This window comes from Protomyctophum parallelum, assembly GCF_964188405.1.
Source record: "Protomyctophum parallelum genome assembly, chromosome: 7".
Classification (NCBI taxonomy): Eukaryota; Metazoa; Chordata; class Actinopteri; order Myctophiformes; family Myctophidae; genus Protomyctophum; species Protomyctophum parallelum.
In genome coordinates, this window is record NC_139705.1 from 22,318,186 (window position 1) to 22,331,977 (window position 13,792).

At 46.3% G+C, this 13,792-nt stretch overlaps 1 protein-coding gene across 1 annotated transcript in view; it reads right to left on the reverse strand.

Moving 5' to 3' along the window:
* Positions 1–13,792, reverse strand: part of LOC310861655 (low-density lipoprotein receptor-related protein 1-like) — a 168,760-nt gene that overhangs the window by 73,312 nt on the left and 81,656 nt on the right. Inside the window, exons 10-21 of the mRNA XM_083769200.1 lie at positions 13,238–13,381; positions 11,849–12,085; positions 10,507–10,687; positions 9,446–9,668; positions 8,028–8,217; positions 5,438–5,560; positions 4,393–4,533; positions 3,818–3,943; positions 3,116–3,232; positions 2,916–2,996; positions 2,223–2,390; positions 289–471 (exon numbers count right to left, since the gene is read on the reverse strand). Of these exons, the coding sequence (XP_083625326.1) occupies positions 289–471; positions 2,223–2,390; positions 2,916–2,996; positions 3,116–3,232; positions 3,818–3,943; positions 4,393–4,533; positions 5,438–5,560; positions 8,028–8,217; positions 9,446–9,668; positions 10,507–10,687; positions 11,849–12,085; positions 13,238–13,381 (1,914 nt within the window). The remainder of the gene's footprint in view (positions 1–288; positions 472–2,222; positions 2,391–2,915; positions 2,997–3,115; positions 3,233–3,817; positions 3,944–4,392; positions 4,534–5,437; positions 5,561–8,027; positions 8,218–9,445; positions 9,669–10,506; positions 10,688–11,848; positions 12,086–13,237; positions 13,382–13,792) is intronic.

Consider the following 13,792-nt stretch of genomic DNA (forward strand, 5'->3'; position numbering starts at 1 on the left):
AATTATCTTTTTTCATTTATGTATTCTGTATATCCACATACAAATAAAACTATTTATGTCCCTACGTAATTTTTCTTTTTTTTACAAAAATGAATTTAGATTTACTGGTCTCGCATTAGGCAGACAAAAAAAATAGTTAGGAAGAGATCTTTGATGAGTCCGATCATCTGGCTAGTGGCTACAGATATCTAGTCCCAACAGGACAACATATGCTCAAGACCATTATTCCCCCCCCCCCCCCCCCCCCCCCCCGGACGAGATTGACCGGACGAGGATGTCCGTCCTCACCGGAGTCTCGGCAGCTGAACTTCACCGCTGGGTCGCACATGTGCGTGACGCCTTCGCAGTTGTTCTCGTCGCTCAGGTCCATGCAGTCGGTGTCTCCGTCACAGCGCCAGCGCATGGGAATGCAGAGGCCGTCCATCCGGCACTGGAACTCGTCCACATGGCAGCCGCCCGGGGGGCGTGTGGCTGCACACCGCAAAACAACAAGGAAGCAAAGTTGTTATTATTATGATGGTTTAGCAAAGCAGAGACGCTTGAACTCCACGTGGACCCCGCAACGGTCCATAAACATCGAGGACGATACCGGGAATGAATAACAGGGTTCCTGACATAAGGCCAGGATGTCCTCCCGCGCCATGTTGATTGATGTCACGCTCAGATTAGAGACGCAGTCATAATGACATCCCTTTCGTGGCAAAGGTGAGCGCCGGGCACAGCTGAGCAGGAAGCGGGACTGGGACCTTTCAGCGCCCAACACAATATGTGGGAGGAAAGGCAATAGTATTGCTTTTCCTCCACAACTAATGACTTCCAGAAGGAAGGGCCCAGTGTAACCACACACACACAAAGCTCATTAGACTAGCAGGTTCAAGTACAGCATGCTGTGAGTCAACAGGAATGGGTTTAGAATAAGTCCAAATGAAGTGGCACCTACCTCACCAGGACATATCCGCACGCGCACACACACACGCACACACACACACACACACACACACACACACACACACACACACACACACACACACACACACACACACACACACACACACACACACACACACACACACACACACACACACACACACACACACACACACACACACACACACACACACACACACACACACACACACACACACACACACACACACACACACACACACACACACACACACACACACACACACACACACACACACACACACACACACACACACACACACACAGCATAAACATATGTTTGCACTGCCAAGCACACACTTCTCTCCCATTCCAGGGTTCATCAGGACAACTGCCAAGCTATTAGTTCCTCTCTCTGCACTGAACAAGAGCCTAGGAGGAAGGAGCCTCGGAGGAAGGAGGCTAGGAGGAAGGAGGGATGGTGTTGGAGGGAGAGAATAAAGGATATGCCTTACTGAGACAGCCTCCACGGCTGGCCTGACCTGACCCAACGCAGCGTGGCCACGGCCCAAAGCGCTCCGTCTCAGTCAGTATACCACGGCCCGGTTAACCCACAACTTCCTACGACATCCCGCGCCAAAATAACAAAACCTCCAGCCATTTTCCTTCTGCCGATGTCGAAAACTAAACTCCCCCATCGCTGCAGCAAAAACATCTGCAGCACTTACGCAAGCCAAAAAATGAAGAGGCGCATTGTGCGAGTAGTGTGGCTTTTGTTTTGAAACGAGGCTCAAATGTTAGCCAGCCGCAGAGCGTAAACACGTCCCGAGTGCAGCGACGTAGAAGATTTGTTCTTCTAAGTGGAAGCTGGAAGTTCCTACGAGCGGCTGAAGGCGGGAGGTATGTGGCAGGGAAACGAGGCCCCCGGAGCGACGGGAGCCGGCATTCGTTGTGACAACTTCTCTACAACAGCACGTAAACACAGTGATGATGATGATACACAATACAGGCCAGAACGCCATGGTGAGGCGAAGCCACCAAAGAGTAAAACACGCTGTCAACAGTCATATTTGTGAGGGAATGCAATTCATCTACAGTACATGCACGGAGAGAGATGAGACAGTGGTGGAAAAAGGACTCGCATCTTAAGTAAATGTACATAGTTACTTAGTTCCACCACTGCATCTTTGCGAGGGAATGTATTGACACACTGAGAGAGATGAGACAACAACACCACAGCGCTAGAATAAATCAGCCGGGGGGGGGGGGGGGGGGGGGACCGGCTGGCACAGCCATCGGGGGCATCCGTTCCTCACCCTGGTTGGTACAGTTGGCATGCGTCTCGTCGCTGTAGTCTCCGCAGTCGTTGTCTCCGTCACACGTCCAGTACTCCGGGATGCAGCGGCCGCTGTTGCACTTGAACTGGACACTGGAGCAGGAGTGGCTGCAGCCCGCCTCGTCACTGTTGTCCCCACAGTCGTTGTCTGGAAGGTCAGCAGAACACGCGTGTTAATGCGCACAAGCACATACACACACACACACACACACAAACAAGGTTGTACTTTATCTAGAGGTACATAAGAGTAAAACTTATTTTAGTTTGGCTTCCTCAGACAATGCAGCACCAAGCATACTGTAGTCGATATCATCAAACAGCAACAACAGCAATAGAATACAGAGTGCAAAAAAGAGAAAACAAAGAGTAAAACAAAAAAAGAGTAACATATTTACATTACGTGCATGTTTACCGTGTAGTATCAAAGTTAGGTGAACTTTGTGTGAATAGTAGGTAAATGTGTATATACACATATTACAAATGCAATTCGAGCATAATACTACAAGAAGAGGGTGAAGGTGTGAGGGGGTGGGGGGGCTGGGGGGGGGGGGGTGTGAGGGGGCGGTGGGGAGTGTAGGGGGGCTAGCGTTTTCTTTTGCCCTGTATCGCACACACACACAGTTAAGGTGAAATTGCTGTTGGCTATTCATAGATTGATGAAGGTCTTACTCACCATTATCACAGCGCCAGTTGACGTTGATGCAGCGACCGTTGGCACAAGTGAATTGGGTCAGCGGAAAGCAGGTTGGGTAAGCTGGGGGGGGGAAGAGTTATTATAGTAATTATTATTCTTAAAAATAACATGATAGCACACATTGGCCCCTTGCCGTTTCAAAGCTGCAGGGAGCGCAGTGGAGCGGTATAAAGACTCACCACAGGAGTCTGGTTCGTCAGAGCGGTCTCCACAGTCGTCGTCCAGGTCACAGGTCCAGGAGATGGGGATGCAGCGCCCGCTGGCACACGGGTACTGGTTGGGTGGACACGTACGTGCTGAAGGGAGACAGATGATGGTAAACGGAACCTCTATCCAAAGAGCTTTATAATGTAATTTATAATTCATATTCAACTATTCACACATCGACGTCGGAGGAAAACCGGCACCAACCTGATCATCGGAAGCATGTAGGGGGCGCCGTTTCCCCTCAAACAGTGGGCCGGGACACATGTTTGGGTCGCGGACCAATGTTTGTGGGTAACGAGTAAATATCCTTGTTCTTTTTCTTTTTTTCCTACCATCTACTATTTATCAATTAAAACTTTCAATAAAACAAAAAATAAATCAAATCATTTGAGACACGTTGAGAGCTTGTAGATCTGCTATTTTCACTAGTTTGGGTCCCGGGGGAGACATCTAATTTCTAATTTTCTCTGAGCTAAACGGATTGGGAACCACTGATTTAGCCGGTTCAGTGACACTTCGACACACGGCCAGGAAGACCGGGGAATCAAACAGGGAACCACCCGATTCCAAGACGGCCACTCTACCTCCTGAGCCACTGCAGTATAGTGTGTGCGCGCACGTGTGCGTGTGTGTGTGTGTGTGTGTGTGTGCGCGTGTGCTGTGCCCGTGCTTACCAGAGCACGTAGTGTTGGATTCATCCTCATCGTTGCCACAGTCATTATCACCATCACACAGCCAGCGCACTGGGATGCAGCGGTTGTTCTGGCATTTGAAACGGTCGGTTGGGCAAGTGTGCTGGTCTGGAGAGCGAAAAGGAAAAACACAAACGTGCAGGAAGTGATACAGAAGATGAAGGGAATGGCACACGCCCAAGCTAAGTGCACACACACACACAGCACATCGAGAGTATTAGCCTCGAAGGGTTAGCATAACACCATGACAACTGTGTTTTGTCTCGATAATGCTCATAACATTTGATTTCGTGCCATTTATCCGGTGTGATTAGTTTATGAACCTCTAAAGATGTGACATCAATGAATGGACGTATCTGGAGTTCACTATCTTTTAATGAAGAGCAACGTGGCCATCGGAGTACTGGCATCGTTACACCGCATGGAAAGAGACAAATCTTGGAAACTACAGTTAGCACTCTGTCATCTCTCCTTAGCCTGCGATCCGAAACAGAGCGTGTTTATGCCTGTGTTGCCGCGTAGCCATGGCGACAACGACGGGGGGGCACACTACTCACGGCAGAGCTCCGGGGCTTCGTCGCTGTTGTCCAGGCAGTCGTTGTCCCCGTCACACTTCCAACGCTCCTGGATGCAGCGGTTGTTCTTGCAGGCGAACTCCCCGGGCTGGCATTGAGGCGGAGGCACATAGGAAGGGTTGGCTGGGAGGAGGAGGAGGAGGAGGAGGAGATGTAAGTGGAGAGACGGGAGGAGTGTAACTGAGACCATCCCTGTAGCAGTAGATTCAGTGCTTCTCAACCTTTTCAGGTCACGAGACAAGAGCAGAATAACTGGGGACCCCCCAATATAATCATAGTTGAACTGACAGCGATTGGGACTGATGGTTGATGGGCCACAGGTGTGGTACATCACACACTATATATACCGTACATGTATTGTCTACTCATTCCTTGAAGGTCTGAGGAAGGGCTACGGCCCGAAACGTTACTGAATTAAAGTAAAGATCTATATGACCCCCCCAACATAATCATATTTGAACTGGGGGCCCCACACCCTGACAAGCACTTGGAATCGCATAGTTGAGGCATTACATTTAGTTTGACTCGGTTCCACAGATAAATTATGAGCAATGAGCAATCAGCTATTGAGCTTGTACAGTATATCAGCTATTATTTTAGCCTCTTTCTTATATTATTTGAGAATTTGGCCAACATTTGGGATCATGTGTGGTTCTCAACCTGTGGGTCAGGAGCCCCAGGGTACCCCCCTGGGGCTCCTGATCCCCAGGGGGGTACCCTGTGGGTCAGGAGCCCCAGGGGGTACCCTGGGCTCCCGAAGCTTTGTGGTGCAGCATAAGGTCATCTTTTGTCCCTCTTTCATGGCTATAACAATATTGGTGCAGGACAAAAGGTTCCTGGAACCTTTCCCCCAGCTGTGGCACAGATATAAAGTATAGTATAGATGGTGAAAGGAAGGAAAGCCGAGCAGTGTAACTAACTAACAGCCTCCTCAGCTCCCGCTGAGTAATGAATTTTCCACAGCTTTCTCAGATCGATCTTTTTACATTGTAAAAAAAGAAAAACTAAAAAACAAGTGGGTAAGTACATTTGCAGGTGACATTGTTGGCATCCAGGATCTGGTCGTCGGCACAGCCACAGGACCTTCCATCGGGGATGGCCAGACACAGACTGCCACAGCCGCCGTTGTTCACTCGACACGCATTGGCACCTGCGAATACACAATAATGAAGCACAAAAAGAGATGAGTGTCTTTAACGTTTCTCAGGCCTACAGTAGGACCCGTTAGCTGGGAGAGAGAGATGAAGACCCCCTGTTGAAGACTCCTGTTATAAGGCCTTATAAGAGAGAGATGAAGCGGACCCCCTGTTGAAGACTCCTGTTATAAGGCTTTATAAGCAAAGGCTGCTGCGCTCACTATGATCATATGATGATGATGTGGTGGAAAGTAACTAAGTACATTTACTTAAGTACTGTACTTAAGTACAATTTTGAGGTATTTCCAATTTCCAGTACTTTTACTTCTACTCCACTACATCTCATAGGCAAATATTGTACTTTTACTTCACTAGAGTTATTTGAAAACTAGATTTTGATTATTATTTAAAACATGCATTAACCACTTCAACACTATATACCTTTTGGTCATTTGAAAATAGCCCATCTACATTGTGAGCTTGTAGATCTTCTTTTCCCTTCAGGGGTCGCCACAGCCAATCATCTGCCTCCTCTTCTCTCACACCAACTAACTTCATGTCCTCTTTCACTACATCCATACATCTCCTCTTTGGTCTTTATAGGCCTCCTGCCTGGCAGTTCCAACCTCAACATCCTTCTACTGGCTTTATCTCCAAAACATCCGATATGCACCGTCCCTCTAATGTGCTCGTTTCTGATTCTATCTGTGAAGTTGCCCGAACAGCCAAGGCTCCAAGAACAGTCAGTAATGCAGTTTAAGGGTCTTTATTTTTCCCTAAAACTCCTCCACCAAAGTCCAGTACAGATTCAACAGTGTGAAACCAGGAAAATAACAATAACAATAATACTGAGAAATGAAATGAACACTACAAACAAAACCCAACTGGATAAGAGCTCTCTTCAGGCTGTACCCTGATCACACCAGGCCCTGTAGCTCTCCCTCAGGGATGTTACCTGTGTCATTGCCTACTTCTAACCCACTAGCCTGTCCCTGCAGCCTCCTTTAAATAGGAGTGGATCCTACCACTGGGCACAGACTCAACTAGAAAAAGTGCCCTACTGGGCACAGGTCTCCACCAGGATGAGCAGATGTGAAGAATTCCAGGCAAAGGTTTTTCCTTGGCCTCTAGGGAGTTGGCATACAAAGTTATCCACAGATCCGTGCAGTTAGAGGTAAAAACACTTTTTGGCCAGTTATAGCGCCACCTTGAGGCTGATTTGAAATTGTTCATGTGGCATTTCGTCCTCTGCCTAGTGGGAATGTGGGTGCACAATTTCACGGAAATCACGCGATGTGTTCATGATTTGCAGCATTTTGTTTGAAACTGAGCACTCCTGTGAACTTTGGAAGCCAATCTTAACCAATCAGGATGGAGTCTGAGAAATCTGAAAGACCGGTTTCGTTGAATGGCTCTAGAGAGACTGTGTACCAATTTGTGTGATGTTTGGACAAAATCTGTAGGTGAACTGTGCAAAAACTTGTTTTGCACAAAGCGGCCTCCTGGTGGCGCTATAACAGGCAGTTCTGGAAATGTGAAAGACTGGTTTCGTTGAATGGCTCTAGAGAGACTGTGTACCAATTTGCGTGATGTTTGGACAAAATCTGTAGGTGTACTGTGCAAAAACTTGTTTTGCACAAAGCGGCCTCTTGGTGGCGCTATAACAGGCCGCTCTGGAAAGTTTGGGGCAGAGGTTCATCGTTGGCATCCAGGGAGTGTGTGTGCAAAATTTGGCATCGACCGGGTTAACGGTGGCCGAGATTAGCTGCTAACGGACACACACACACACACACACACGGACACGGACACACGGACGGACGGAGTGCAAAACATACTCTCCCCCTAGCCTTCGGCTGGTGGAGACAATTAGCACATTTCTTCTCACATACTTCACCAATATAAATACTTCCATCAACCACCTTGAATAAACAGTAACCTAAACATTCTCAATAATGTGTTACAATTAAACAAGTATAAATCAGAATGAAAACTCAATGACAATTACTCAAAGCACCCCTCTCCTGCATAGCACTTGGCCACTTCCTCATCAAGGGAAATGCCACCAGCAGTGCAGGAAAGACAACTAACCAATCAGTGATCATTTTCATTCCACCACACAATAATGGAATAGTCTTTGCATGTTATAGAAAGCAGTTTGTGTCTTTGTATATAGGGCACGGGTTGCCCCGTGACACTATCCATCATTGTTACTCCCAGAGAGAACATTTTAACAATCAACATTTTAGTCTCTGCTACCTCCAGCTCTGCTTCCTGTCTTTTCCTCAGTGCGACTGTCTCTAAACCATACAACATAGAACGTCTCACCACCATCTTGTACACCTTCCCGTTCATTCTCGCTGATACTTTTCCTGTCACACATCACACCTGACACTTTTCTCCAGCCATTCCAACATGATATGTATACATTTGAAAACTTGAAACGGGAGTATTTCTACATGTGCAATATTGATACCACTGTACCTTGCTGCTGGTGTGCGTCGTACACCCGTATCTCAAAGATGGGCGGCCTCTCGTTGCGGAGCAGGGTGACGGTCTTGGTGGTCTGGTCCAGCTTGTAGATGCTGCCGCCGCGGTACTCGTTCCAGAACAGGAACTGTTTGTAGTGACACAGGCCGAAGGCGTGGTTCAGCTCCTGGCCCTCGTACACCACCTGGAGCAATCACAATGTACAGCTTTATTGGCACATCACAGCTTTACAAGTAACAAAACAATTGGGTGAAATTTGTTTTTGTGCATAGTTCATTCTGTTATTTATTTGTGCATAGTTCATTCTGTTATTTCTTTGTGCATAGTTCATTCTGTAATTTTTTTGTGCATAGTTAATTCTGTTATTTTTTTGTGCATAGTTCATTCTGTTATTTTTTTAAGAAGAGAGGGGGGGGGTGTCGTTAGGAGATCAAGGCAAAAAAGAAAATGTATAAGCACGTTCCACACACAAACAGCACACTCTTAGTGAATTTACAAACAGCACACTCGTAGGGTCTCTTAGTGAATTTACAAACAGCAAAGCCGTAGGGTCTCTTAGTGAATTTACAAACAGCAAAGCCGTAGGGTCTCTTATTTACAATACAAGCAAAGGGGTTTCCAGACATTTACAAGCTTGTTTCACAAACGACACAAACATAGGATCTCTCTTATGTTATTTACAGGCTGTACAGCCGTTTCCACAAGAAACATTCCACATAGTACCTGATAGCAGCACGCTCAAATGACATGGTTCACTTACAAAACATCATTTGTATTAACTATGCTCATGGCTCAATTAAAATTAATACTGTACAAATTCTAAGTGATTTTCTTTTCTTTCTTTTTTGTTTTTTTTTAAATCACATTAATTTGGCGAGGCATTTCGTGATCGTTACAAAGGCTGGGCAATATGGACAAAAGTCCAATATCTCAAATGTGTTTGATCAAATACTGATATTGAGTCTATTGGGTAGAGCCAACTAATAGAAAAGACAGGCAAGTTCAGACATTTACATCACGTCACTGAAATGCAGCCTTTAAAACAAGGAAAAGACAACACTTATGCCATATCACATTATTACGATATCCATAATCCCAGACAATATCTAGTGTCATATCATATGTATATAATATGATTATATTATATTATCATTCTGGGCGGGAACCACTTTTGGTGTTTTAAACATTATGTTATAATTTAGCTATTGAAAAATAGCAGATCTACAAGCTCATAGCGCGCCACCGAGTGGCGCACTACGAGCTTTTAGGTCTGCTATTTTTGAAAAATCGTAAAAATGTGGCGCAAATCTTTGAATATATATTCTTTCAAAGTGAATGTTTTTAACTCAGGTCTAAATGGGCTAATACTGTTATTGTAAAGCACTCATGAAAGTGCGGTGCCAGTCACCCACCTTGCGCTCCGTGGTGTTGAGGTACACCATCTCTATGCGGTCGTAGTAGGCGTCCACCCAGTACAGCATGCCCTGGGGGATGTCCAGGCTCAGACCGTTGGGCCACAGCACCGTCTTGCTGGTCAGGAACACCTGGTGGTTGGAGCCGTCCATCCAGGCCTTTTTGATCTTGCCTCGGTTGCTCACCGTCGGGTCCTCCTCCCAGTCTGTCCAGTACATCCATCTGGTGCACAGGAGGGAAGCTGTCAGCTCCATTCATGTCTATGAAAATAGTCTGTGGCATCAGATCAGCTCTCTCTCTCTCTGTCTCTCTCTCTCTGAGTCTCTCTTCCTCTCTCTCTCTCTGTGTCTCTCCCTCTCTCTGTCTCTGTCTCTCTCTCTCTGTGTCTCTCCCTCTCTCTGTCTCTGTCTCTCTCTCTGTGTCTCTCTCTGTGTGTCTCTCTCTGTGTGTCTCTCTCTCTGTGTGTGTCTCTCTCTCTCTGTGTGTCTCTCTGTGTCTCTCCCTCTCTCTGTGTCTCTGTCTCTCTCTCTCTCTCTCTCTCTGTCTCTCTCTCTCTCTCTCTGTCTCTCTCTCTCTGGAAGTTATAAATGTTTGAACGAAAGAAAGCCTACTAAAGCAAAAGGCTATTATGATCTCTTCTCTCTAGTATCTCTAAGTGTGAGTTGGTTTATCTGCTGCTGCAATACAGTAATCTAAATTACTTGCACATACGGTCAAGGGATAAAAAAGGCAGTAATTATATTCATCTATACATTCCAGTAATGTCTGTCTTGTCTGTCTGTCCTTCAAATGTCCTCCTCATCTGATCGACTTCGTACTAGGTATTATATGCATTGCCATGTGTTCTTTCTTAATATAAGTCACTCTGAATTAAACGCTAAATGCCTAAATTGTAAGTTGTAAATTGTAGGCGGGTGAATTGCTTGAGGACTAAAGTCGATCAAAATAAGCGATTCTCCAGAGCCGGCCACCTCAGTCGGACACAGACACCGAACGGGCGCTGGGCATGACCGCCGAGATAGGTTAGTGCAATGCATAATATTGCACTGATGTCTCTCACCCATGCTGGGGGTCGACCACGATGGCACGAGGGTGAGTCATCTTGCCCTCGATGAGCGTCTTGCGGGTTTGGGAGGCCTTCTCCAACCTGGCAACACTGATGGTCTTTTTAGGCCCGTCATCCGTCCAGTACAGATTTCCTCCCATCCAGTCCACTGCTATGCCTTCTACTGTGTGGATACCTGGAACAATGTGAGAAAATGCCATATTGTCCTTAACAAAAAAGAAAGAAAAAAGATGCACTCAGAGAGATGCTACAGACATGCTATGTGGCATGGGTGTGCTGTGACACATGGTCAAAACTCGGGTTGAAATATCAGTAACCCAGGTTCTGACTATACCCACAAATCATGTGCCATGTTTGATGTCCAGATAGAAATACAACCGCTTGAGATATGGCTGTGGCGCAAGGTCAAAACTTGGGTCGAAATATCATTAAACCAGGTTCTGACTATACCCACAACTCATGTGACATGTCTTTTGTGTTTTCTCCAAATAGTAGTAAGACTGCTTGAGATATCGCTGTGACACTGGCGATAACAACACCTACACCACTGAACGTGGGTGTTACAACCAGGGAAGGAATGTAGCCTTTAACCAAGGACTAAATATAGTTCATAAAAGGTAAAGTTAAAGGTAAAAGCTTTACTTTATAATCCCCAAGAGGAAATCTGTCCTCTGCATTTGACCCAGCCTAACTTCTTAGGAGCAGTGAGCAGAGCTCGGGGACCAAGTCCAGTAGTAATGCCACTACCACGGTCAAGGGCTCCTGCAGGAGTTCCCAACATGCCACTACCACGGTCAAGGGCAGGAGTAGCCAACATGCCACTACCACGGTCAAGGGCTCCTACAGGAGTTCCCAACATGCATGTCTTTGGATGTGGGAGGAAAACGAACGCAAACAAGGTCGGGGGGAACATGCAAACACAGCCGGGGATCGAACCCCCGGACCTTCTTGCCGTGAGGCACCAGTGCCAACCACTGCACTGCCCAGATAAATATATATTATTAATCCAGTAAAACCAGGAAAGCGTCTGTGTCATTTGAGATTTTTGCGTCGTCTACTAAATAATAGAGGATATATACAAGCTTGTACATCTCCTATTTTTGAACATTTTAGAACAATCTTTGAAAATGTTTAATCATTTTAATTTTTTTAACAAATTCTAAATGCCTTATGCCCGTGACCCCCATAAGAGATTATGGGGGTCACGGGCATAAGGCATTTAGAATCAGCCTCAGGTCTTAATGGGATAAACTACATTCATACTGTAGTTTCCAGGGCCCTATGTGACTTCTCAGGTCAGTCACATAAAATAGCAGATTGCATCCTTGACCCTCACCTTCTTTCAGGATGGTGTCTCTCTCCGTGCCGTCTATCTTCTGTCGGCCGATGATGTAGCTGGTGGCGTCGGCGAAGTAGATGAATTCACTGGCGGCGTGGAAGTCCAGAGCTCTGGGGTTCATCAGGTTCTCAATGGGAATCATGTACTCGTCGGGGACCTTGGCGTTCATGTCCATGCCCCTGATGATGCCAGGACGACCCTTACCATACACCAGGAACAACTCATGGTCTGGTTCTGTAGTAGGATAAAAAATAAATAAAAGAAATAAAAAGATTTGAACCCGGTTTCTGAATCTTTAAACATTGAGCTAATCAAATCCTCCAGAAAAACGTGGGCAAAGATCCTTGATTATGCGGTCTAAAATCCTTCATTTCGCCATGAAATATGCTGGGATTTTATGCGGTGAAATTGGGGGTTGTGAAATATGCGGAAAGTTGTGAAGTACCGGTAAGTGAAAATCACACCCGTGTGAACTGAGTGGTGCAACTCTGTGTGAGGGTCCCCGGAACTTCCAGACCCACAGGAAGGTGCCCAGGGTGCCGGCCCGGTTCCGGTGAGCCACCCTGCGTCCGAAACGGACGCAGAGTTACCGTGTGGGGGCCCCCGGAACATCCACACCCCCAAAAATGCGCTCACAGGGCTGAGCCAGTTCCGGCGAGCCGCCCCGTGTCCGAAACGGTAGAGAAATGAAAGAGCTAGCGTGTGGGGGTCCCTCTACTGTACTGTACTGTACTGTCACACCGGAAATCACATAATGGCTGCTAAAAACTTCATGCAGCTCAAAGCTTCACATCATGCAGCTGTGCACAGTGTGAAGCTCAACAGCACCACGACAGACAGACAGACAGATAGACAGACAGACAGACAGACAGACAGACAGACAGAGTAGCAGTGGAGACAAAATATTTTTTTGGAGGTGGCTGTAATGGGTTTGTTTAGGATGTGTAAACATTTGACTAAAACAAACCTATAATTATGGAAGAACAACAAAGTTCCAAATAGCATACTAACCTAACAAACTCTTTGAGAAATATGTGGAAATAATTCATGTTTGGAATTGGCATGAAATATTCCAAGATTAAAGAATCAAGATCTTTACTGTTATAACAGCACAGTTTGTTTTTCTCTAAATTCTCATGGCAGAATAATAACGGAAAGGACAGACAGACAGACTCTTCAATAAACATAAAAAGACCACCCCGCCCTCAGATTAACATCAACATTACTCAAAGATGTAAAACTTGACTGGTGGAAGTGGAAAAACTAATTTTTATACTTGGTAATGTGACTAAGTAAGAATCAGGCTTAATCCTCAGCCATCCATCTCCTCTCATAGAGGGCTGCTATTTTACGTCTCCTCTCATAGAGGGCTGCTATTGTACTTACTCTTGCAGGACTTGCCGTCACTGCCTAAGCTGAAGCCGGAGCGACAGCGGCAGGTGCGCGTCTTGTGGCTGTTTCCCAGCAGACAGATGTCCGAGCAGCCTCCGGCCTTGCCGAACTGGTCCAGGGCACATGCGTGGCTCCGCACTGAGAATGGACACAAAATGCACAGACACTGTGAAAACGCCGTTTACAGTACACTGCCGGGCACTACGACCTGATTTTCATATAATTGTAGTGTACTGCAAGTACCTGTGCCTGAGATGTAGTGACGTAGAAGTAAAAGTACTGAAAATTGGAAATACCTCGAAGTTGTACTTAAGTAAATGTACTTGATTTAAACCACTGCCCAGTCCTAAACAACTTTCAAACTGCCCCACCCCAAAAAAATAAATCTAAATCTTTCAAATAATTGTTTAGCACTCGGCAATTTAAACAATTTGAAAGATTTAGATTTTTTTCCCCAAGCTCCCTCGGAGCATGGCATGGCGACATGCCATGTGTGAACATGGACAGTGGCGGCCCATAGGCGGGTGCATGGCAGAGTGGCAGTGATAC